This window comes from Lagopus leucura, unplaced genomic scaffold (genome assembly GCF_019238085.1).
Source record: "Lagopus leucura isolate 7727_CA_CO unplaced genomic scaffold, USGS_WTPT01 Super-Scaffold_100009, whole genome shotgun sequence".
NCBI lineage: Eukaryota > Metazoa > Chordata > Aves > Galliformes > Phasianidae > Lagopus > Lagopus leucura.
Genome location: NW_024962266.1, coordinates 2,571,263 through 2,597,614, shown reverse-complemented (window position 1 = coordinate 2,597,614; position 26,352 = coordinate 2,571,263). Strand labels below are relative to the sequence as shown.

Here is a 26,352-nt window from a genome sequence, read left to right as displayed (position 1 = left end):
GGTTTGATTTACCCCTTGACAGAAGGGATGGTAGTTTACACCTCACATCTTGGCACTGTGTGTTGAATCATATTGAGTTGCTGATTTGATTCAAGCCAGTGCCCAATGTCCTTCAGGTTTTGTTTTTTTTTTTTTATGGTACTCATGGATTGGATTTATTAAAAGGAGGATGGTAACATTTCAAAGCTTCATCAATGTTGGGTGCCAATGGCAAGTCAGTACGCCCTTCAGGATTAACTACTGACTTCAGTGCAGAAGAGATTAGGTAACTAAATGCTCCTGAGGAGTGTTTGGGAGCCAGTATAAACAGTGCAGGCAAATACAACAAGAAAATGGTTATGAAGATATGCCCACACATCCTTCTGTCTTAGTGCTTGGCTTGTAGTATTCTCTGGCCCTACCTGTGATGCACTTTGCATTTTTAGAGCAGAAACCCTTGAAGGCAGGGATGGTGCCTTACATTTTGACATAGCAGCCATTGTGCTGCTGTTGTAAATGTCTCTTAAGTAACAACAATCCATTTCATTTGGAAGTCAGATCTTACACTTCGCATTCTTCCCAATGAGTGCCACAGATTGATTCTGGCTGTGCAATCCACTGGCTCCCTGCAGCATGTGAAATGGGAATGAACTCTTGCGTGCTTACTTGAACCATGAGGCTTGCATTCTTCTTTGTACAAAAGCAGTCTTCTTGTTCAGAAAACTTCAGATGACTGTGGAGTTAGAAGAGGACAGAGAAGAAAAGAAATATGCCATTAACTCCTGATGCATAATTAAACAACAACAAAAAAAGGACAGACAATAACGTGGAGGACTTCTGTTTCATCTTACAATCTGACAATTTTCGCTTGCTCTTTCCCTTCTACTTGTAACCTATGCTTCTTGTGCATTCTGACTCAGTACTTCCACATAATTATGTGTGTTTTGATTTGTATTCACTGCCTAAGGATTTAAGTTCAACTGCAACAGAACTCCAAAACTGAAATACAGATGTCTGCAAGTGGGTTCAGCGCCAGCTCACGCAGCTGGTGCTGCTTTCTGCAATGTCAGAAGAGATGGGTTAAAGGCCGGGTGCTGCACTTAGTTATAAGAATGCAGTCATTTTTCTAGATATATAATGTGCTTCTTTATCATACACTTTGGCAGATTATTGTGCAAAAATGCCAGTTTCTCATAGAGACCTATGTAATTAGCAGAAGAATGTTGCCATCACAGACATGGTACGTACACATGTGAGCGTTTGTACACGTAGGCTCACACTACATGTGCATGTGTGCGAGAGAAGGATCTTAATAGACTCCATAATCAATCCCCTGTGCTGTCTAGATAATCTAGTAAAAATGCAGTTTGGCCTGAACTACTGATGGAACTAATATTTTTGGACTCTCTTAGCGCTTGAGTAAATGTTCAAGCTAGTAACTTTTAATATTAAGTAACATTATCTTGCTGCTTTTTCTGGTCAGGCCCCACCCTGGAGACATCTCTTAGTTTCAAAACAAAGAGTAGTAAAAAGCACAGCCATTGAAATGAAGTTTATAATTCAATTTAGATATGTACTCATGCTGTGGTCGTAAAAATGCTTTACTGCTAACCTATTTCTGCTTTAAAATATTAAAAAAGCTTGGCAGTGGAGATTACTCACAGAAATCATTATGAAATGTAAAAACATTTCCTTGTTTCTCTTCTTTCTTCCACAAAATTCAATTTATTTTAAAATCTGAATCAATCTTCTGCTAACTATTTTCTCCTCTGCCAGAACGCGCACCTACAGTGTTATTTTCCAGCTACTCATGCTGTTAAAATCCATCACTCTTGCCTTGTTGTTTGCACTGAGGGCAGTAGCAGTTTACATTGATTTCCTGAGTCAGTATGATTTTAATTTCTGGGCACTTCTGGGGCAAGCTTTATAGTGTGAAAGGGAAGCCAGCCATCCAATCAGGATAAATAAAACCATTTTGGGTTATGTAATGTGTATTCATGTTATAATTATGCAACACAGTTCTTACTTCTGCCATCCTTACAACCATTTTGAGTTCACCAGTTTTGCCTGCTGTCTCACACAGGACGTTCTTTGTTTCTACTGACTGAGCAGAAAGTGATGATGAGCTCCACAATTAAATTAAATTACATTCCTGGAAGGGAAAAAAGTGGTGCAGCTTTTCACAGGATAAGCATCACAGTTTATGACTACCAACAATACAAGCACTGAGGAAAAATGATCTCTGTGCATTCCGAATGGTCAAAATACCTTTTTTTTCCTTGCTGATTTATAATTGCCATCAAACGGTGTAACTCTTGCCACCCTAAATGTCTGACCATGTTAGTGGCAACATCAAGCACTCCTTCTCCCTGCTAGACTTGGCATTTATAAAAAAACTGCAGCGTGAAAGAGTTGTGGCAAATTACTTCACCAACCAGTGTTTCACAAACTGAGTTTCTGTAATTCTGTTTTTCTTGGGGTAGATGGAGAGTTTTCATCATCTCTAAGAACCAGACAGCTTATAAACATGAGGGTAATTAAGAATTTTCAGCTTCTGTGCGGTGGTGATGGAGCGGGGCTGATTCCATAGCAGCACTGAGTGGCATCAATATTCAGTTGTACTGGAAATAATATCGTGCTGTCTGGCCCTGTGTTAAAGTACGCAAGGGCCGTATAACAACCAAGAGGGGAATTCAAGAGCTGGGCAGTACGCAGCAAAGCACTGGTGTTGAGGTGGATGAGACTGGGAGATGAGGCTGTAGGGACAGGGGCAACCTGGGTACAGAGGCCTGAGGTCAAACAAAGCTCTCAATCCCAAGGCAGGCTGTAAGCTTGGAGAATGACTTCAGCAGCTGGATTTTTTACCATGTTTTAATCTATCCTGAAGAATGTAGGTGTAGGTGACTTGGGGAGAAGGGTCTGATGCTGTAGGCCTTTCACATGTGCACTGTGTTAAAACAGCAGCAAGTATTTTGTGTGGAGGCCATACTGTTGTGATATGTCACCACGTTATGCAGCCTGACATCCAGCTTATGAAGCCTGATGTGTATAAAGTTCTTAATATTTGCATACAAAAGGAGTCCTGGAAGGGATTCATATGTGCTTTTAAGTCAGTAATTTAACCTCAGCTGCCTAATTAAATTAAAGAAAGTAGGTTGTGGCATGTGCACGTTTGTTTATATGTATGTAAAGCTTGGAAGTTGACATGATCTTAGCCATTCATGCAACACTTTTGCAGTTGGACTAGGTGATCTTTGAAGGTCTCTTCCTGCTGAGCTGTTCTACCCTATTTAAATACATTTCAGAGTTCATTTAGCTCCTCTGTAGGAAATGCCTGCTGGGAAATGAGTATCACTATCACGTGCTATGACAATTATTTGACCTGCATACCAGTGTGTCATGTAGTTTAACAGAAGTATGGCAAGTTTGTTTGGTTTTTTTGTTTGTTTTTGTTTTTCTCCTTGTTTGCTGTGCCCTGTAAGTTGCTTGGGACAGTACTCTGTAATCACTTTATCCCAGTGCAAAAGCTCTATAAATGTCTGTTCTGCTGAACACTTGAGTGTTTCAACCCAGTGCTCAGACCCAGACTGACTGTTGTTGCATGGCACTGGCAGATCCCTCCAAAGACAATAAAATGGGTGAGGAAAAATAGGGGAGTTTTCATTTTGGTGAGAGACAGTTTGTTCTCGAGTAGGTCTTATAAGAAGTGAGCTGGAGTCTGGCCTTTGAGCTGAATGTATGGATCTGTCATGTTTACAGCTGCTACTTCTACCTTCCACCATCTGCTCATTGCAATAAAATGATGTTAAGTTGGTGGTCTTCTACATCTGTTGTATGGACTCAGTGTAGGAAAGCACTGCTTAGCTCTGCAGAGTGCTTGTCATCTATGAATTCAGAAGTAGTTCACAGAGCAGGTCAGTTCTCAGCTGCCCTTTCAGAGCTGGCAAAACAGAGCACACAGATGTCTTGCACATGGCCACCCAACTGGTCGGTGCTACCACAGCCGACATCGCTGGAGCGCTCCCTTGAGATCCCTTGGAGCATAGAATCATTAAGGGTAGAGAAAACCTCCAAAACCATCTGGTCCAACTGTCAGTCCATCCCCATCATGATCACTAAACCATGTCCTTCAGTGGCTCATCTCCGCAGTTCTTGAGCACCTGCAGGGATGGTGACCCCACCACCTCCCTGGGCAGCCACTGCCTCACTGCTTTTTGGAGAAGAAATTTGTGCTAATATCCAACCTGAACATCCCTCAGTGCAACTTGAGACCATCAGCTCTCATTCTAAAGCATTTGCCAGAAGGGACTCTTCTTGCAAGACCGTGGTCTGGAGATTTGCACAGCTACTCTGAAAAGAGTTGCATTTCTCCTAAGAGGTGGCCAGTGGTTCTGGCTCAGCTCCGTGGTGCCCAGCCAAACACTTACTCAGTGATTTGTCTGAAGTTTTATAGATAAGGGTTACATTAATGTCTGGGGTGGTTTGTGGCAGAAACTTCCCGTCTGAGTGCAGTGTTTTCCAGCACTCATAACTGAGGCCTGCATTCTGCTTGTAAATACAGCACCTTTACCCCTTGGTACTTGCAGAGTGCAGTGTATTGTCATTATGAGCTGAAGTCAAGATTACTAGAAGCAGTTCTCAAGTCAAAGTCCAGTGCAATATTTGATCTGCCTGCCATCTTTAGTACCACTTTCCTCTGCTCAACAGCTCTTCCTTTCTCCTTTTTACTTACTAGTATGTAGCTCAGCCCTGGCACCCACCAGCCTCCCAGACAGGCTGCAAGCAGAAAATGTGAGGAGGGCATGGGAGGAATGAGGCTAAGATGAGGTGCCAGCAGAACAGTAATTGCTGCTCACTGCTCCTGTGCACAGAGGGACTGCTCCAGCTGCCTGTGTCTCCTTCTTGCGATTCTTAAAAGCCATTCCTGTTTTTATACCTGCTTTTATGAGTTCTGACAGTTTTATGCAAGGCTGAAGACTCTGTGAAGAGCTCTTTGCTCATGGAGACACTGTGTAACACATCTGAGTCTACGCAGGTCAAAATATTTTGCAGAACGGACTGAGCTTACTGCCAAAAGGGGCAGTAAAACCTATTTCCATGCCCTCATTCTGATGCACTGTTCACTTAGACTGCTGCTGTTTCTAGTATTTATTTACAGCTCAGTTTGGAGACTGGACATTATGGTGTTCCTATGCACTGAAGCAAGGAGAATGCCAGGTTTTATAGAAGTTATCTTCCTCTAATATGAAAGGGGTATAGAAAGATGTTTAATATGAGTTGTATTTGTTAGTGGGCTAGGAAAATATTTATACTAAGTGTCATTTGATGACAGATGCTTCTCAAACAGTATGAAATGCACATGACTGTGAGTTCTACCTGACTTACAAGTTCCTATTTCTTGGTTTTCTGTTTTAAATTAAGCACTTGCTAAACTTCAATGTCCGATCAAAGTCACCACTAGGAATATTTATACATCCCAACATATTATGAAAATAACATATCCATGGCACGCTAGTGAAGCACCACACTGTGGCAAACTGCTGAACTGTGAAATGTGTCAGAACAAAAAGAAAGGAAGAAAAAAAGAGAGAAAGAGAGGAAGGAAGGAAGAAAGAAAGAAAGGAGTGGAATGAATCTGATAGGTTCAGTTAATTCAGTCAAGACAGTAAGTTAGATAAGAGGGTGCGAGGGCTTGTCTTGATACTGCTGAAAGGCACAGCAAGGTGGGAGAGTCAGCATGAGAAGGGCCTTTTCGTAGGTTAGAAGGAATGAGAGGGTAAGCATGTAAATCATACAGGATAGCTGGAGATGAAGATTAGGATGAAGTTGTTGGGGCAGTTTCGGTCCCTCTAAAAAGCGTGTGTACTGCACAGCAAACCTCTTGGAGGACTTGCTTCTCATTGAATGCCACAGCTACATTCCTTTGCACGGATATTTCTAAGAAGTATGCCAAATTAGAGAAGGAGAATTTACATGTTCCCTTGGCTGAGATTTTTTGCACTACTATAAGAGTCTCAACTGCTTTATGCACTTGCTTAGACTCCTCTAGATATGCGCAGCAAGAGGCGGTGTATAAATTAGTCTTCTTTACTTTTGCTTTGATTCATTTAGAAGTGGTTCCACATCATTCATGGTACCTGAATGAGTCCAAATTTGCATAACTTCAGAAGGTGTGAGAAATGCTGCTCAGTGCCTCCGTATGCTTGTTGTTTCTTATTTTTCCCCCAGTAGCTGCAAGGTGCCTGAGTGAAAGGGTTCTAACTGAGCAACAGTGTTTGTGGAAGGCTCCTCTTTCTCTTACCTACAGCTTTTGTTGCTGTTTGCTGGTTCTTCAGACAGATACGTGCCAAGCTGTGAGCTCTAAAGATACGAGAAAATGAGAATGCCTTTTGAACAATGATCATGGAATTAATTAGTCCTGGAAACTCTGGGTTGCTGCCAAGAAGAGTTATTTATGTGGTATGAAAGGAAAGGAAAAGGGTGGAGCTTTGGAAATCCAGGAATACCCCGAGCTGTCAGATCACTGGAAAGAGCTCATAAAGTTACATTGGCTTCTGAGTTTGGTGCAGTCAACACACAGTATTCTGATTTTCAGCAGCATCTGAAATGAGGAAATGGGAGTTAGCAAAGTGGAGAAAGCTCTGCAGAGAGCTCTGTGTTCATTTTATTTCCATCTGCACTGTACGATAAAAACAGCTGCTCCTGCAGAGGCAAGCATCCTGGAGCCTGCAGGCTGCAAGGAAATCTAGCGCTGGCCACCCAAATCCTGCATTCCAGCCACAGTTTCCTAGAGTGGAAATTCTGCTTCAAATTCAGCCTTATCTCACGCGAGCTGTTTTCCAGGCTGACAGCTCTGCAGCATGGAGGACAAGGACAGAGAGGAGAGAGTGGTGGATGCGAGGTCCATATGTACTGTCAGAGCTGCAGAGCTTATTGCAAGAGGAAGCACAGATGTGTGCACCCCGACAGCACTTGAAATGCTGTGTCTTCACCTGAGGGATTTAGTCTGGTCGCCGGTGTCAGTGATGTACACTGCTACGTGGTGTTGTTAGAGCAAAACAAAACATTTTTCACTTATTTTCTTTAATGATGATGTGGCCTGGATGGAGGTAGTCAGCAGAACGTGTGCATGTTTGAGTCAGTTCAGCATGATGGTCAGCTGCTGTGGGTTTTATCTGTCAGCACGCACACGGGGCTTCCTTCTGAGGGGAGCAGGCTCAGCTATAAGGGTCATTAACACTTCAGTCGGAAACGCCACATCAAATACGTCGTTAATATCTTTGAAGTTGTCATTAACAGTAACACCTAACTAAGGTGATAAAGAGTTTTGTAGAGCATCGTCAAGTCTTCCTGCTGCTTATGTTCTGTGCTTTTTTATTAGTAGTATTATTTTCTATTCTGGAATCCAGTTCTTAAAACAATTTCTGTTTTACCTGTTTTGATGCTCAAGGGTGAAATTGCAAAAAGTGTTTTATTCCTCTTTTCAGAAGGTTCCCAAAGAGGTTGTGGATGCCCCATTCCTGCAGGCATTCAAGGCCAAGCTGGATGTGGCTCTGGGCAGCCCGGTCTGCTGGCTGCTGACTCTACACATAGCAGGGGGTTGAAACTAGATGAGCATTGTAGTCCGTTTCAACCCAGGCCATTCTATGATTCTATGATATGATCCTATGATATTAAGGCAAAGAGCAAAAAGGGCGTTTTTTTTACCTAATGTATAAGTTACTGCAATTTGGGCAGCATTAGTCCAGTGTAGAGCATATGTCCAGTAAGTTGATGAGAATAACTATAATGGAAAAGTCCACATCTGGAAAAGCTGTGAACTTCATACACAGTCAAAAGCTTTGAAAAATCTGTCACAATCAATAAAATGGGGATTTATAGACAGTGGTTGATTATGCGCTCTTGAAAATCATTTTGCAGGATTTCTAAATGAATAAATCTTTACTGAAGTGGTGATGTTTTACATGACTGAGTCCAAGGAATATTTGATTTACTTATTTTTCATCTCATTTGTATTTTTTAAGTATCTATTTCAGCCTGCTTAATGAATAGTGATTGTGTTGACTTCATTCCATCATTGTGACTGTCAGAATCTCAACAGATAATATTTGCATTGGAAAAACCTTCAGATTAGTGGTTTTGGGGTAAAGGAGATTGTTTCCAATGGCAGTTTCGAAATCCTGACTACCAGTGCCTCCTAGCAGCGATCACCATGTGTCACTGTCAAAACTCGCACAGAGTTTTAGGCGCCTGCAAAGAGCAGTCAGTCAACACAAAAGCAAATATGAAAACTCTTTTGCTTTGGGCAGCCCGGTTATGTCAGTGAGGAGATGTCCTCTTGATTAAATCCAGACCAAGCAGTTTCCTGTTAGCATGCGAGCGCAGCCCGCAGTGTCTTACTCTGAGAGCCTGGCCCTGAACTCCTCTGCCAAGTCCTTTCCTCTTCAGCTTACAGACAGGATTGCTAAAATAATACAAATACAAACAATCCCTAAAAGACTCTTAAAATGATTTCTAGCAGTTTAATGTCTTGCAGACAAACTTAGCCTTAGATTTTCAAAGTTTTGATTTTTATTGTTGTTGTTTTTTGTGTGTGGTTTTTTTTTTTGTTTTTTGTTTTAAACATTCTCCTAGGGTTATGTATTGGGGAAGTTGCAGTTTTGCAATTACAGGAAAATTTTGTGCACGCATCAGTCTTGGGAACACATTCTGCCCTTGTTTGGCACACATCAGTGAGTGCGAGGAGGCTTTTTTATGTGCCGAGGAGAAGACAGCCTTCCTTCAACTATCGTGCAGTGGGGGAATCTGCTGCATAGAAAATGAATGGTTAAATGCAGTGGTGCACAGACATTCTGTGTTTGAAAGTGGTTGTATTCTGTAACTAGTAATTTTCAAAAGTACAGTTTAATCAGAAGATGAAAGGTCAACAGTATATTTTTTTTTCCAAGCCAGTTTTACTTAGGGTAAATTTGGATGGGGTTGTGTAGCATGAACAATCCGTTCATGACAGGAGACCAGGTTAACAGTCTGCAATTGCATGGTCTGTTTGAACAGATGTAAACCTGCAGTGCTTCTGGGAATTGTCTCTCTCTTTGAGCCAGAGCTGTTTTCCCTGTGTGGGTTTGTGTGTTCCTGCAGCCCTGGGGTAGCAAGGTTGGGCAGCTTGTCTGGGTTACATCCCACCTCACCGAGTGCAGGCTGTGTTCTTCCTGGACTCCTTTTGTGCTCCAGTTCATCACATGGCTGCATGAAAAACAGCTTTGGAGCAGGGCAGCATGTGGGGAGAAAAGGGTCTCTGGAATGGCTTCTTGCAGTGGCTTAAACTTTATGTGAAATGGTGCCATTTTCCTGCTGAGTTGTGGCTGCAAGTTTCCTGAGCCCTCTGCCTGTGGACTGAGCCATTGGTATTTGTAGGCTGTTGAAAGGTCCCTGTGCCTCAACCCTGCACGATGCTCCTGGTTCTTCCAGTGCTTTTTACAGACCCAGAGGAACATGGCAACCAAAACCATTGCTGGGACCATTTCTTGCTATGAAATCCAATCGTTGGGAGTACTGCTAGAAACAAACAATTGGCTAGTGAAGATGCTGGAGTTACTAGTCCCATTCTTTCATTCTCCTCTCAACTCTGTTTTAGCAGGCTGGATTTTCATGTTCTACCAAGCATCTGTTGGGCCCTGTGCCCTGGGAAATGGGATCTCCTCATCCTAAAGCAGCTGAGCTGTGCACTCAGTAAAGACATCTACATTACCCAAGAGAGGAAGAGATATCTATTATGAATAATTGAAAAGCAATAGAAGGTAGTGCTATAAATACGAACTGGATGGGCTGTCTGTTCCTGATTACTTCATAAATAGCTGACTTTTTTCTTCTTCGTATTTTGCCAGTGTGCAAAGCCAAAGTCTATAATGCCTGTGAAGTCAGTGCCATGACATCTTCAAGTCCTTGAGTCTAGGTGCTGGGTTGGTATTTGGAATAGAACTGTCCTCGTTGTTTTCAACTTACACCTTACTGGAAAATTTCCTAAGCAAAACCTCTGGTCAAAATGTCCGTGTGTCTGAACTTCATGTGCAGTCCAAAATGTAGTTCTTCAGGGGGTACTTGAGATGTGTTGTCAAGCAACCATGGAGAAACACAAAATATGCCTTAATTTGTTACTTAGAGGAGTCTCTCAGTCTGGTGTTGCTCATCCTACGTGCTGGTGAATTCAACATTCAAAGCCCAGAAGCGCTGCTAAATTGCAAAATATTACTGTAAGGCTTCTCTGGGAAATGTGACCTAATGAAACACCATTACTGTCTGTATCGGGATACAGCAGGGCTGTTACCCAAGAAGGGAAGGCTGTGTGGTTCGGAAGAGCATCATCACAGCAGTCCCAGCTGAAAGCTTGCTGTGAGTGCATATGTGAGGAGGAAATCAGCACTGCAATACTGCTGCTCTGCAAATGGCTTTCTTCTGAGACTGTAGGAGAATTGGTGATGCAAAGTCTAAGCTAGGCTGCTGTGTGCTTTGGTTCAGTTTATTTCCTGTAGTATTTTGCTGCTGATGTATTCGATCCAACCTAAACAGATTAAAGAATTGGTTTTCAGGCTTGAACTATTTCCCGGTGGCCTGATTTTTTTCCTTTGTGTAAACCCATTAATCCCAGATACTTAAAAAACTCACTTTAAACAGAATATATTCTGATCTCATTGAATGTGAGTGAAAGTAACTCCATACTGTGAAAAGATATTTCAGCCATTCTGATGGCTTCCCAGGAGTTTATTTACCCGTAGATAAATCCCGATGTCCAGGGATTTTTGCCAGGGTCTGTATTTTTACTGATGGTTGCAAACAGTTGGATGAGATGGGGCCATCTCTTTTTCCCTCAAGAGAAATGGCTTTTTTATTTCTGCCATTCTGTTATTGGTGGTGCAGTGTGATTACAGTGATTAGTGACTGTTTAAAAAATAACCCTTCCCCCTCATAAAAACAAAGCATCAAACCTGAGATCTGTTGCCAAATACTGCATCAAACGAAAACTGTAAGAGTGAACTGAGGGGTTATAATGGCATGTGTACTAGATGAATCGACACCTTCCTTCCTTGCGAAAGTATCATGAAATGTTTCTTGTCCAAATGTGCTTTATGACTATAGGTTGGTTGTCAGCCCAGAGCTGGTATTTCCAGCACAGGAATCCTAAGTTCTGACACTAAAGTTGTGAATTCATTGCAACCTTTCAGTACCTTAAGGGAGCCTACAAACAGAAGGGGAGTTGGCTCTTTACAGGGGGAGATAATGGCAGGGCAAGGGGAAGCAGTTTTAAATTGAAGAAGGGAAGATTGAGGTTGGATGTCAGGGGGAAGTTCTTTGCTATGAGTGGTGAGGTGCTGAAACAGCTGCCCAGAGAGGCTGTGGATGCCCCGTCCATCCCTGGAGGTGTTCAAGGCCAGGTTGGATGGAGCCCTGGGCAGCCTGGGCTGGTATTAAATGTGGAGGTTGGTGGTCCTGCATGTGGCAGGGGGTTGGAGGTTCATGATCCTTGGGGTCCCTTCCAACCCAAGCCATTCTATAATCAGTTTTAAAGTTTATGCAGAAGTTAAGTGGGACTGAATCACCACTGTTGTTTTCTTTAGAAATGTTATTATTCTCTTTGTGGAATAATGAACTTTCTTCTAGGTTATAATACGTAGTAGTGCCACAAGAAACACTGATAGCAGTCAGAGTGTAAAATATTCCGTGGAACATGTCAGGGAAGTAAAGATAAACTTACTGAATAATGTCCATTCTTGACAGAGCTCCTGGTGTTTGGAGAGTCAAAATGGACAATGTAGTTTAGTTACTAAGGGTGGACTCCCAAATAACTGCTCCTGTGAAAAGATGAGTTGAGTGTGACAGCTGTGTGAAGCATCTGGTTTTTGCCTGATTTTTATGTTTTGTTTTCGCTTTGTAGGTTGAAGGGGACCAGTTACCTCCAGGACATACTGTCAGCCAGTATGAAACATGTAAGATCAGGACAATAAAAGCTGGAACTTTGGAGAAACTTGTGGAGAACCTTCTGACAGCTTTTGGGGATAATGATTTTACCTACATCAGTATCTTTCTCTCAACATACAGGGGCTTTGCTTCTACTAAGGAAGTACTAGAGCTTCTCCTTGACAGGTAAGAGCCAGCGGATGGTGGGAGCTCAGCTGTCATTTACATGGCAGGGAGATGTTGTCAGGAATTGTTTCCATTACTGTCAGTGGACCTGGACTTAATAACCCAATGGACAGGTGTCAAGAATATGTCAAAATTTGGAATGTATAAATACATGCTGCTCACATTCACATTCTCATTAAAGCATGCTCACCATGTAGGGAAAATACATTGTGTCTGGTAACTGAGGAATCAAAATGGGGCTAGCACATGGAAATTAATCTAGCTTGTCTCTCTCCAAAAAGACCGAATGAGAGGGCTGCAAAGTCACATCTAGCCTTGATTCCTGTATTTCACTGGATATTGAATTTTCAGACCTAAGTCTCCTGTTGGGGGAAATTGATCTGAAGCAGGGATAACGCAAACATACTCAAAACCATGTCTACATCTGTTCACATCAACACACTGTAATAATTTTTTTTTGTGGACAGCACAAAACCCCCTAGATATACAAATTACCCTTAGATACACAAACAGGCAAGGTCAGAGGTGGAAGTATCATATTTATTTCATTTTCAAAAGGAAGTGATGTACAAAAGCAGCTATTCAGGCATGTAGTAATTAGAGGGCTAGTGTAAGAACTAGGTTTTGATTTTGGCTCTCCCACTAGGTAGATAAGAAGCAAGGTGCATGTAAGTTATCTGTGCTATTCTTTTATATCTGAAAAAGAGTGTGATACCACTTGCTTTGCAGGAATGTTATGTGCTTAATTAACAATGGTGTAGAAATGCCTAGCTGCCAAGCCTGCTGTAATTATAATAACAACTCTGGTAGCTCAAGAGTAGTAACTTCACAGCCAATAAAAAGTCAGATCTGAAAAGAGAAGCCATCGTGGGTAGAGGCTGTGCAGTTAGATTTCCTACAGTGACCTTTATGTCTCAGTCCATACACATTCTGACATAATTAGGACATAAGCAAAAAAAGAGCAATGGTTCATATATGTAGGATTGTAAAAATGCAGAGGAATTCCTTCTCAAGAATAAGGAATTCTGCCTTTACATTCAGTTTTTTTTTTATTCTGCATTTTGGATGTAAGTATCTTTTGAAGAATACCTTGTGAAAGACACCAAATTTGTCTGGATTCTATTAAATTTAAAACAGAGCTGGCTGGCAAACGGGCAGTGTGGTATGAGAATCTCTTGCTCTTAAGCATGTGACAACCCAGGAGCTGCACATCTATAGGATAAGCCAATGGTTATATGCATATACACTCTTATTTCCAGCCAGTAATGCTTCCTATGTGATTTAATTGAATTATTTTTTGTAAAGATAGAGGTTAGCAGAAGCAGCTCTTTTTATTAAGAAAGAGTTGGGTTAGATAAAATAATACCTTTTGCAATGATGCGTTACCCAGAATGGCTGTTTAAATTCTGTTCTAACAATGCAGTTCTTGTTGCTCTGTGATGGAGCCAGACTGCTCTTTTGGGGTTTTCTATTAGTCGACATGCACCTAGGGAACTTGCCTTTCTGTAATCAATGAGATCTTTAAGATGGCTTATACAATGTGAATTAGTCATTCCAGAGTGGCTCCAAACCTGTTGATACACACTTAGTTTTTAAATTAAAGGTGCTTGTATAAAACGCAGGTAACTTATTTTGTCTTAAAAGTGTGTTCACGTACCCAGTTTAAATGCCCAGAGAACATCCTTATGTGTTTGCCATCCAGTTTAACAGAGTTTAGACTTTTAGTAGTTTTCCATTTTTATTTCTTTGTTAGTGAGGTGTTTTAGTAATAGAAAGAAATGTCCCACCTGAGACTATGACCTCATTTTAGGACTCACTGTACAAACATGCCTAGGAGTGTTTGCAGCAGCTCCCACCCTAAGGCCCTTCTTCTGTCAAGAGATCCTAGAGACACAATGAGAGGAGCAGGCCTGCTGGCAGATATTTAGGAGTGCCCTGAGGCACAGAGAGAATAAGGGTTCTGCTTCGCCTTACGGTTTTGGAGCTGGATCTCTGTTTTTGTGTCCACATCTGGTTGTTGTTTTGGTGTGCTTGGGAGATAGAAGACTATTATGCAAAGAGCAATTCATATGTTGTGCTTATTTAATTTGCATAAATTATACAAGATCCCATGTATCTGACAGGCAAGTCTAGAATCTACTACCAAAACCTGTTAAGATGGATGACCAGCAAAGTGATGGTGTTGGAGAGACATTCTTGTTGCTGGGAGGCTGCCTGCATTTTTAATGGAGGGCTGGTTTGTTGGGTACTCTGCACAGAGCCCCTGGGCAGGACTAGAGAGGGCTCCTGAAGTGCACAGCTCTGCAGAGAACTCGCTGTGCATAGCACTGCAATACCAAAATAATGAAATAACATCTCTGGAATTGAGGATTGAAGAATGATAAACTTGGGGTTTGTGCCAGATGGGTAATCCACTGAAACAACAGGCCATCTTACAGTCAATTAGCCTGGCTATGGTTTTGACTGTTTTGTGGTGTTTCATCACTAGCCATTAAAATGTTCAAACTCTGCAAGGCTGTGCTGGTGTAAGGATGATGAAAAAGTCTTTTGGGAATCTTGCTTCTTTTGCACTGACGTTAGCAGACTCTGCTAGATAAATGGTTCTGATTTCTTCCTGTCTTCTCCCCAAGAGAAAATTATCATAGCAAGCTAAAAATAGGAATGTACAAAATTAATAAAACACTGAAGTTGTAAATTCAGATACTTAAAAATCAGGAATTTGAGCAAGGAAATAAGTCAGGATCGTTACCAAGTTCATACATCATGTGCTTTAGTTTCTACTTCTATATAGGTTTTTAACATAGGCATTAATGATAGGACTTTAAAAACAGCCTGAAGAAAGTAATTACTCATTCTCTGAGAATCACTAGTCTTAAGACACCTGTACTCTTCAGGCTTATATGAAAATGCAGCAATGGTAGCTGTAAATTGTATTTTTGGTGCCATTTAACTCAGTTAACTGCAATTAAGTTTTTAATATTTTCATATCTGGGAATTACATCTGTACCATTACAATTAGATTGAAGCACAAAAGTAGTAGCAAGTCTAACTTAAGAGTCTTATATTTTCTCAGGCATTTATCAGGGGAGCAAATGAAAATCAACACTGATTAGAAAACAAATTGAGCAGACAGGACTAACTTCTTAGCTTTGAAATCTGTGCATGGCTATTTTGTAATGAGTTTCATTTGAGTCTTCAAGCAGACAAGCAGGAAAGTAGGAGTCTTCTAAAGATGAGACCCTTGTTGTTCACGGCTTTGTTGGCTGTCGATTGAAGGGAAGGATCTTGGCCCAATCTTGTCTGCTGCTGTTTGTCCTCTTGGGCTGTGTCTGAAGAGTTTGTGCCCCATTGGAGCTTTTGGTAACATGCTGGCGTGGCAGCTGTTCTGCCTTAAGGAAAGGAGAACAGGGGAAGTTCCAATGCTGCAGGTCTGCTTCAAACAAGTAGGCCAGGTGATATTTCTAGCAATGTCTAAGTTTGGGCGCTCAGGTGAGTGTCCTTCTCCTCCAGAGCAACTTAAAAGAGGTGAAAATGTCATAAGATGGCAAGAAAACACAGGGGACAGAGCAGAACTTACTTTCCTGAGCCAAGTTCTGGTCTCCAGCTTACATACCTCTTGGAGCAAGCCGTAATATAGTCTACGAGGAGGGGCACGTAGGCTGCTTGACCTTGTCAACGTTATCCCCAGCTTTTTATAACAAATGGTAGAATCCTCAGGAAATCCTAGGAGGTCACCACTTCCTTCCCCTCTCACAAATCTCAGGAGTGCAGTGTTTAAGAGTCTGAGTTAAGTGTTTAAGATGTTTCTCTTGGCTTTTCAAATATCGTGGTTTATCTAGAAGTGTACGGATTGGGACAAAATATAGATTAAATGTAAGCTGTAAAGGTTAGAATGATTTACATCATGTGTGGAATATGAACTTGTGAAGAAAAGCAGATGTTGTAAAGAAAAATACATAGAAATGGATAGTAATTGAATTTAACTAACTCAGTTTTCATCTTTACTGCAGAATAGGTAGCTAAGAGTCTGCGTTTTTCAAATTTATTGTTAGCAATATTTCTAAATAACAGCACAGGGATGAAGGTGGGTATTAGTGCATAGTCTGTGTTCTATAGCTATTATTTTTACTTCCCAGTTGAGTAAAAAAGAATGTGAAAAAGGCTCTCAGAATAAGCATTAGTTGTCAATTCCAACTTCATGTGGAAAGCTTGAGCACTGTTTCTTCTTCTTGGTGACAGAGTAAGACTGTAGAGTAAGGGGGCAATCATGGATGGCAACGCTGAATCTTTATTTGTAGGTGTAAGGAAGAACAGTGATGTGGCCAGATCCAAAAAGGCCCTTCCATCTTTCTGCAGGGGAGCAGCTCCATGACATGGGGTTGAAGGAACTTCACCTGTACTTCCTGCTCATAGGACACATTGTATGTGGGAACGTACACATTGAGAACATACCTGCCCAGAAACATAGGTCAGCCCCATGAGTGTGTGAGGCTCTGCAGCCATCGGGACTTGGAAGGGGCCTTCATTTCCTGCCTGGCCATGGAGGAGTTCGTAGTTTTGACCCTGTGGAGTGGTGGGATGAGCTAAAGGGACATCCGCATTGCTTACACTTCCTTTGCTCCTCTTCACACGACATAGGAGTGCAGGAGGAAGTCCTCCCAAAGCCACACACACATGGCTTCATTTATTTCACAGCAGGAATCTCATGGTTGCACAGCACTTGTACTTGTGGTGTCTCGAGCTCCCACATCCTGTGCTGGTATTGTCATCACAGAAACGCGCAAACAGACTGGGCAAAGAGAAACATTCCTCAAGGTGATGCATCCAGTGCAGTGAGTATCAAACAAGATGTGTGAAAAGGGTTAAATCTGCTAATGTAAAACTCAGAATATTGTTAAGATGGATGCAGAACCCTCTGCATCATCCAGGAGGTACTTGCTGGATTTCTACAACTGTGCTGCTTGTAACGGACTACCAATTGTGCTCTTTGATAATTCCTGCCTTTAATATAGTCAGTGATGTGTTATTTGCCCTCTGAGTAAACTAACATTTCTTGCAGACTTTTTTATTTCTTTGCACCATGACTTCAAATTAAATTTTTGCTTTTTATTAAATCTAAAGCTGGAGCCTTATTCATTATTTTGGCTGTATTTGGTCTATAAAGATTTTCTTCTAACATAGAGTGGAAGTCAAACTAAACAAAACACTGAGTGTAGGCCAGTATGTTAAGAAGTGAGAGGGATGTCTTGTACTTGCAAAGCTGGTTAAGAGTAATTGGACGTCCACGACCCTTTAGTATGCATGGAAGTTTGGCATCTAAATACACTAGGCAGCTTTGAAAACCTGCCAAGTCTTTAATACTATGCATCCTGATATTGCCTCTTTGTTTGGTAGAAGTGGTTTAAAAATAATTAAAAAAAAAAAAAAAGTCTCTTGTCAGCATTTGGATGTGGAAATGCTGGATGGAAGACTGTGGAAAGAAGGAAAGAAGGGGCAGAGCCAAGAACAGGCAAGCTCCTCCTGCCCCCAGCACAGCACTACAGCAGGGTGCCCTCACTGAGCCTTCAGCATCCCCTGCTGCTGTGTGTGCTGCGGCATTAAGTGCTCCCAAGCGTGATGGAAGCCAAAGATATTTAGCTGTCCAGAGGAGAGCAGGCATAAGCCAAGTTCCTCTCTGATGTATTTTACTTTGTCATGGTAATCGTGTTCCTTGCAGTGGTGCTTAAAAGCAGGCTGTGCTGTGCTTGTGCAGTAGCATATAAAGTAGCAACCAGTCCCTATCTGAAGAAGTGTGCAGAAAAGGAGAGCTGGAGCTGGAGCTGGAGCTGTAAGCCCAGCAGTATGATGATGGCAAATAGCAAGTTAGTTTTACGTTTCTGGTTCATTTCTTTTTTTGGAGGCTGGCTTGATAAGAGGGCAAATGGAGATGGAGAGGAGAGAGGGGGGGAACTTGAGAAAGGCCTGGCTGGGTAGAACAGAATAAGGAAGCAAGTATAAACAGAGGGCTTTGCACAAGCTGCAGACAGTCCTGAGGCCATTTTGAACAAACAGGGCAAAAAGCTATCACTTAGGACCGTGTGAAGAAGAGAAATCTCCCAAAGAATCTGCTCTTGCCATTTTTCTTCTCTGGAACCTGAGTGCTTTCGTTCCAGGTTTTGCACCCTCGTTACAGTTTGGGTGAGCCTACCATTGTGTGCTGCTTTCTGTGGGGGGTTTGTGCCATTTCTGCATGCTTCTTCCAAGGAGGGATGGCCTGAGCAGCAAGCCTGTCCATCCCTCCCCCAGTACCACAGTGTCTGCTTCTGGAGCTTCCTCCCTCACCAGGCACCTTCAGCTCACATCCATGGTGTTTTAGGAGGCACAGAGGCGTGGATCCTCCTGTAGCAGAGCAGATCCTTCTGTGCATTTTCGGACGGTAACTTTATATGGCATCAAGTTCACTGTTACTGCTGTAGCATTTATCTTTCCTGTGTTGTTTCCCTGTATATCACTTGGCTAAAGAATTGACTTTGTTTCCATTATTCTGTGTGTATAATTCCAAACACCTCACAATTCTTGCTGAATATCTGTGCTTCCAGTTATCTTCTGCTCGCTTTGATGCTTCCAAGCATTATTTAGGGCTTTGGCACTTCTGCAGAGAACCACCTTTCCTTATTTTTTCCTAATCATTCAAAGAGGATTTTCCTTCCTCTTCTTCCCTTTCCTTCTGAACAGAGATGCAGGGGTGCATTTTCTACCAGATTTTTCAGTATTTAAATATTCAGCACTACGGGTTACATTCCGGTCTCATTTGCTTAGTCAGATCTTTTGAACTAAGTCTATAACTTTCCAAACACCAAGCAAGGCTGAAAAGTTCTGTGGGCTACAGGATCCTTTTGTTTCTCATGTCTCTTTTTGTATGCAAAGCATTCATACAAGGCAGGGTAGTGAATGGCTCTTTGTCCAGGAGCTGGTGAGAACAGAGTGGTGGAAGTCTGCAGAAACACTGTTCTTTACATCAGATGTATCATTAACTCCTCCTAACCCGTTTTTAATGGCCTGTTGCTCATGCAGAGCTCTTTTTTGTTGAGAGATAGGCAGAGATTTACATTTGGCAATATGACAAGATGTTATATACGTGCCAGGTTTTGTACTGCAGATTGCTTGCTTTCTATGACTGGGTTATAGATTTATATTAGAAAAATCAGCATAAGTACCTCTAGTGGGATTTATGTGCAAGTGCCTAATGTTCTTCAGATACATCTTTTATATTTCACATGTTTCTAGGACAGTGATACTGAGAGTCATCTCAATGCATTTTGCTTGGAGAACTAATGGGAAGTTTTGAAAAATGAGTATAAAAATGTGATTATTATTCAAGAGTTGCAGCTTTCTTTGCTCAGTAGGGGAAAATTGTCTTTTGTACTGACTAAGATGTATTTTAGTCACTTCCTAGCAGATGGTCATGGAGAGTGAAATCCTCTCCATTTATCAACAGGCCAAGAGCATACGATACACACTGCATCAGCAGCACGGGGTGTTGAAACTAAATGATTATTGTGGTCCCTTTCAACCAGGCCATTCTGTGATTCTATGGTTGTTCTTTCAATGTCTGCTCCCTCTCAGCAACCCTCTCCTGTAGCTGTTCCTGTATTGGAACCAGTGTTCCGATATTTGGAAGTGCAAATATTGAAGCCAATAGAGCTCAACCTATTTTGATTGGATTTAACCTCAGCTTAGCAGAGTGATGGGCTTAGTGGAGGTGTTGTGGCAGTGTTGTTTGGAAGGCATTCGGATTTATTTCATCCTTGCAGGAAGGCAATGGGAAGTACTTCAGTGGTTAACTGCACTCTGATTTGGAAAGGGTAAGACTGATCCCTTAGAGAGGCCAGGTGGGATTAAGTGCTGAATTGCATGGATGGAAATAAAGAATCTATTCCATTTCACAGCTTCAGTAGTGCAGATCTCAATGAAAAGATCACAGGTAGAGTGTGAAATTGCTTGGAAGCACATAGGAGAAAGCAGAGAGGCCACTGATGGTCTGAAAAATTTACGAACAAGATTGACAGCAAAGTAGTGATTCCTCTGTGAATGCTCCTGCTGTGATTCACTGCGACCCTGTGGAGACCAAGGTGTCATGCAGCGTAATCAGAAGTAGATTCTTACCCCACTGTCACCATAAGCATAAGCTGAGCATGTTTTTCTTTCGATGTTTGCAGTAGCTCTATGAAATCACAATGGAGAAATGGCTTATTCTGCATGAACCTCCAGGCCAAGAATCCTTTACATTTTTAGGAGTCCTTATAGTGTACTCTCATGTCTGCAGTCCTGTAGGACCAGCAGTATTGTTTGGGTATAACTGAGAAGAATTTGAGCCCTTCAAAGTGTAGTTTTGCAAGTGTTTATGTATGTGTTATACCTTTGTTTCATGGGCAGACATAATGCTGAGATTTCTGAAGTCTTCACTACTGGTCTTGTGTTGAACGAGGGACAGCGTGTTGGTCAGACTAAGATACTGGGATCAAGCAGTCATATTTTGCTCTCAGCTTTGCAACAGATAAGTGGAAACAACATTTTTGTTGTGTCTACATGCAGCTGGAGATGCAGGAGCCAGTTTTAAACGAGCCATTGTTGCAGACAACACAAGTGGGCCTACTGCGGTACTCTGAAGGTTAAGGAAGCCCAAAGTGACCTTACAGCTGCAGCCACACTGCTGCTATCTGAGGAGCTTGCCTTCATTAGTTTGGGTTTACTTTGTAACGCACTGGAATGAGCTGTGCATTAAAACCACTGATCTTTCTGTGCCTCAATTTCCATCAGCATTGAACAGTCCAACGTTAAACCCCTGGCATCATATTGTTGAAACTTATTTTAATGTATTGTGAAGTTTTGAGATTGAGAGCAGAATGTCAACATGAGGGTGGTGCAAAAACACATTATTTACAACCCGCTGGTGAGAAGGAGCTTGAATTAAACTGTGCTGGTTCAGTTTCTGTACAGATCTGCAGTTCTTGCATATGAAACCTTAGACTGATACTTTAGAAGAACATAAAGCTACCACCTCATATTTCTAACCTTTGAAAGTTATGGATGAATTTGTTGCAGCTCTGCCATGATCCTTCCTTACACAGACTGACAGCCCATGCTATTTTCTTTGTCTGATGTTACTAGATTGTTACAAACAGTTAAAGATGCACTTGTTCTCCTAGCTACTCAGATTAATTGCAGGTGCTCGACTAACATAATTAGTCAAACACAGAATGTTTAAAACCAGCTTGCCTAAGTCTGTACTGCGAGTAATTGTCTGCCTTCATTAAAGCTGGCTGTAAGGAGCCATAAAGTTCTTTGTAGAGCTGTGTATCTGAAGCAGTGGGTACTCCTATTGAATATGAAGTGCATTATCCTGCCTGCAAGGCACAAGCATTACGTATGTAGGTGTGAGATTTTGCTTTGTGCTGATGGAGTTGTACCTCTGCTTTCCTTTTTCCAGTGGCATTTTCACAGTGCTGCACACCATTCTTGCTCATGACAACTGCATCAAGAGTTTTGACACGAATGGGCAATTACCACTTAGAAAAAATCTGTATGGAAATCTCACGTGGTAGGAATGATGATAATTGTGTAAGAAGCGCTTTATTTGGGCTTGTGTTTTCATTTCGTAGGTGTTCCTCTAAACAGCCATCTCCTTTTTCAGGTATGGAAACCTGGAGACCTCAAGCTGTGAAGAAGTCGGGAGCCAGAATTCCTCTGAATCCAAAACAGTACTCAGGAAGTAAGTGTGGTTTTGCAGTGTGCAGCAGTCAGGATTCATACTGGAGGAGGATGTGGGTAACAGAGCTGTTGTTCCCCTTGAAAATGCACAGCACTGTTTTCTTGCTTAAACAAGCTTGTGTAAAAGCCAAATATCAACCATCTCAAGACGTATCCAATGATGTAACCCAGAGGTCTCTCAGTCAGCAGAACTGTCTTGGAATTGAACAAGAGCTGAACACATCTAGGCCAATATTTTATTGATTAAACAAACAAGGAATGTTTGTTTCCCCTGCCTTATCTATAGCAATAAACAGTTATTGCTTATGACTGATTTTATTGTGCATTACAGCAGCATCTGCAGAGCGTAGCTGAGGGTGTTCCAGGCAACATGTGCATGCATGCATCTTCTCCATTAGTGCCTCTCTGATTTACAGTGTTGCTTTTTGAGTGAAATTTAAATTCTGATGTCATCCCGTGTTGCAAGAAGAATAGCTGAGCTGATTTGAAATGCAGTTTACATGGAGAAAAGTGGTTATCTTCCTAACATCCTATGAAACTGCATTTTATCTTTAGACATGGGATGTAAAATGTTCCTTAGGTCATCAGAGTTTGTACTTTGACATCTGTATGAGGTGTGGTTTGCACTATGGCAATGAAAAGTAGCTGAGTAGTTATATTTGATTACAGTATGTTGGGAATCAACATTGTTGTCAGCATCACTCTATGATTCTATTTCATCTATCAGTTAAAAAACAAATTTAAGTCTGACTTGGCAAGGAGGAGTTGAAGAAGAGACCCTACAGCATCAGTTTGTTTGTTTTGAGATAGAAGAGAACGTTGAATTTTTCTAAAATGTGAAATACACTGCATAATTTCATTCCTAAGACTGATGCAGATTGTTGATTCAAATCACATCTTATTTTAAAATATTGGGCCTTCACACTGCTTCTCTTGCTGCATTTCTGATGACGCATGTGTTGGGACAGAAGGTTTTGAGTCTGTTTTAAAATGGTTCACACGTCCCCAGTGCAGATATTTTCCATTAACATGCCCAGCACCTCCCTGTCCCTCATTGTCTGAATGGAATTGTTGGACAATGGGCTCGCTTTGCCTTCTGTCATCCATGCAGAAACTGTTCTGTTTAAGCACCATAGATAAATTGCTGAAAGCCCCTTGTACAGGAGTGTTACTCTGAAAACACAAGTAATTATGTTTGCCTGAAGGTGGAAGAAATGTAGAGCTTAATTAACGTCTATAAATGATACAGGACTATCAAAAAAGGCTTTAGTTAGAAACAAAATGTTACTGCTTGTTAATTGTTTTAATGCTTAGAGAGAACAGAAAGCCACAAGTTCTGATGGATTGGACTCCTCCTCTTGACCCAGAAGACTTGGTAGGAGAGCTCATATCTCTGACTCTTTTGTGATTGCCAGAAGCAACCTTAATACAACAGGTGATAGTTAAAACTTGGTCACAAGCATCAACGAGACAGAATGATGTTGAAGGTAAAGGAAAGAAAACAGGCAGTCAGCCATGCCCTTCTTGTCAAATAGATTTAGAACTTTTTGTTTAGATTTAAAGGAGGATTGTTTTTCTACTGACACACATAATTTATCATCATGCTGCTTCCTGCTGCATCCATGTTGTCTTTTCTCTTGACAGTAATTGTCACACAACATCTTTGCACAGTTGATGAATGACCAGTGGATGGGGTCTGTCTTCCCATTCTTCTAGTAGCACAACTTTTAATGCGCTGATCTGACTCCATTTTCATTCATCAGCATGGCTGATTTTGATTCTTCAGCCCTCATCTTTTACATCTGAACCTGATACCTGTTACCCAACTACTTATTTATAGAAAGTTAAACAATGAAGTTACCAAGCGAGTAATTTATATGTCATGGGCACATGTTTCAACAGATCCTGCACAAACGTGAGTTCACTTCCCTGCCTTAAAGATTTCCATTGCCTTTCAGTTGCTGTGGCTACTTGTCTCTTAGCTATGATTAATGCTATCTGGAAGAGAGACTGCCTTTGTAGTCCTGTTACGAAACGCGTCATTCTGGTAGTTCAGGTTTTCTCTTGTCTGGGGATAATTCCAATATAATTGCATTTACCCTCTTGTCTCATAGAACAGAAACATGATATAGGTGTGCTCTCAGTGTTATATGTGCTGGAGCAATGTTATTTCTTGCCATTAACGCTGTATTTTTGGAGGTGAAACATCTCTTGGGAAGTTCTGGAGTTTGTGCACAAGGCTCTTCTACGTTCATCAGACTCCTGGTGTGACACATCTGATGTTTTATAGTTCTGTTTGATGCATTAGAAATGTAAAGCATTTCCTCCTGTTTGCCACAAGAAATGCTGTAGAAGTGAAAAAAAAAAAACAACTTCAGGAGGAGAATTCATTGCTCCTGAGATATCTCATGGAGCTTTTAAAAAGTAGGGGGTTTCTGCAAAACCTTAGGTATGTACAGGAGGAATATTCTGTCATATTTTGTGTACCGTTAGGCCTCCAGTTAGTACTTTGTGTTGAAACTCCCTGTTCTTTTTGCACTTGTGGTATAGAGCTGTGATGTGTTTTGAGAAGGAAAAGCCCCGATACATGTAAATTTCCTGTACTATTTTAGTGTTCCACCTGGTGTTAATGTAGCTAAGAACCTGCATGACCTACACGAGGGCTTGAGTGCACTTGTGGCACAGCATGGTTTGGGAGCCCTGTGGGAGCTGTAAACCTCGCCTGGTGTTCCAGGTCTGAGCCAGCAGCTACTTCTCACACTCACTGCAGTGACATGGAGTTGTTACTGACCCAAGCTCACTTCAGCTCTGCTCACAAAATGCCTTCTTAGGGATCCTTTCTGCCAAGGGGATTTTCTCCTGTTCACTTAAGCGTCATTCCTAGCATTTTTGAGACACAGGAATGGTCAAATTCTTTTCTTTTTATTCAACATCAATTTGACAATTATGTTTAATACAAATTGTCTGATTTTTTTAAAATTAGTATGGCCGTTTTCTTTAGATCTCCATTCAGTAACAGAAAGTTTAAACAAAGTGCTGCAATGTTGTAACTTAAAAAAAAAAAAAAAAAAAAAAAAAAAAAACAAGACAGCGTATCTTGAGCCTTAAAATAATGATTAAACTCTGAACAATCAAACTTTCTGTGACCTTAATAACATTGCCTTATACCTCTTTATGTTCAATAGCTTGCTTTTCACAGTTCTCACTGCTTTCTGACAGTCAGAATGCTTATGACAGCAATGTGAAAGCCAGAAACAGAAGAATAAAGTTTGGAAAAGGTCAGATGCAATACCCAAATGTCTGAGTTAGATGGACTTCGGCCCATGTTTCCAAAAGCATGAGGCCATACCTCACTTAATTGTCTGATAAAGGAGTTGTAAGGAGTAGCTCATTTGACCCTCTGTCTCCTGCTACAAGCAATTCTTTTTGCTCTTCTTGCATCATGTAAACAAAACTCCCAGGACATTGCTTAATTTTACATCCTCTTGTGTCAAGGTGTTGCCTTCTCATCTGTGGAGCTCTCTGTGTTCTGTGTGTTTTTTAGCTCAGGACTTCTGGTGACTTTCAAAAAGAAAATAATGGACACAGCGCACCAAGACGATTCAGAATAAAACCATACACGTGCTAAATATAAATGAAAATTATCAGTATGATGAAATGATGGGAAGTTTTAATGAGATAGGCATGTGTAAGGTATTTCAAGCTCCTTGACCTGTTGTGGGAAGGGCATCTTCTGGCCAAGCAACTAATGCCACTTGAGGACTTCAGGTGACCGAACTGTTGTGTGTTGCAGATGAGATAGATGCAAACAGTGCTTTTGGTGATATGAGCTGATAGCTGTAATCTCTATTCCCAGACTTGGATTCCTCCTTGGTTAACTTTTAACTGATAGTTAAATGTTGAGTTTCAGTGCAGAAAAGATGTGGACCTGTTGGAGTGCACCCAGAGGAGGGCCACAGAAATCATCCAAAAGAGGAATACCTGCCTATGAGAAAAGGCTGAGAGCTGGGGCTGTTCAGCATGGGAAGGAGAAGGCTTTGGGGAGACCTGAGAGTGGCTATTGCAGAATTGCTGTGTAACCTACTGAATCACTCATGTCTGTGTGATAGGAGAGCTCATTCTCCACCTTGTCTATGCTCTGCTGGCTCAGTTTAACAGTAATGTTAGGCTCAGAGCTACCATGGTCTTGCCCTGTTTCATGGAAGCTAGTGAGTGGATGAGTAGTTCTGTGTTTCCATTTGTAAGGCAACAAAACCACACGTGCGTCTTCCAATATATAGGTTTTAAAGTCTGAAATGTTTTAAGCAAGGGTGGTGCAGAAATTGCAAGATTTTCTGAAGGGTGCAAAACTTGAAAGCATTTTTGAGCAGAGCCCAGAGTCCGTGGTTGGAAGGATGGGATTTAAACATTAAAAAGTTTTTCTTACAAGCTGCAAATATAGGAAAGTAAGAATTTATTGCTCATAATCAGCCCATGAAAAATGCA

General features: G+C 41.5%; 1 protein-coding gene across 2 annotated transcripts in view; it reads left to right on the top strand.

The window, feature by feature from the left end:
• The window catches only part of RGL1 (ral guanine nucleotide dissociation stimulator like 1), a 65,307-nt gene that overhangs the window by 13,179 nt on the left and 25,776 nt on the right, over window positions 1-26,352 (top strand). Inside the window, exons 1-3 of one of the 2 annotated variants that reach the window (XM_042873925.1) lie at window positions 11,909-11,960; window positions 12,073-12,117; window positions 21,791-21,868. In XM_042873925.1, the coding sequence (XP_042729859.1) occupies window positions 11,959-11,960; window positions 12,073-12,117; window positions 21,791-21,868 (125 nt within the window). In that variant the 5' untranslated portion in view covers window positions 11,909-11,958. Of the gene's footprint in view, window positions 1-11,908; window positions 12,118-21,790; window positions 21,869-26,352 lie in introns of those variants that run through there. The other variant, XM_042873923.1, reaches the window with a different exon arrangement.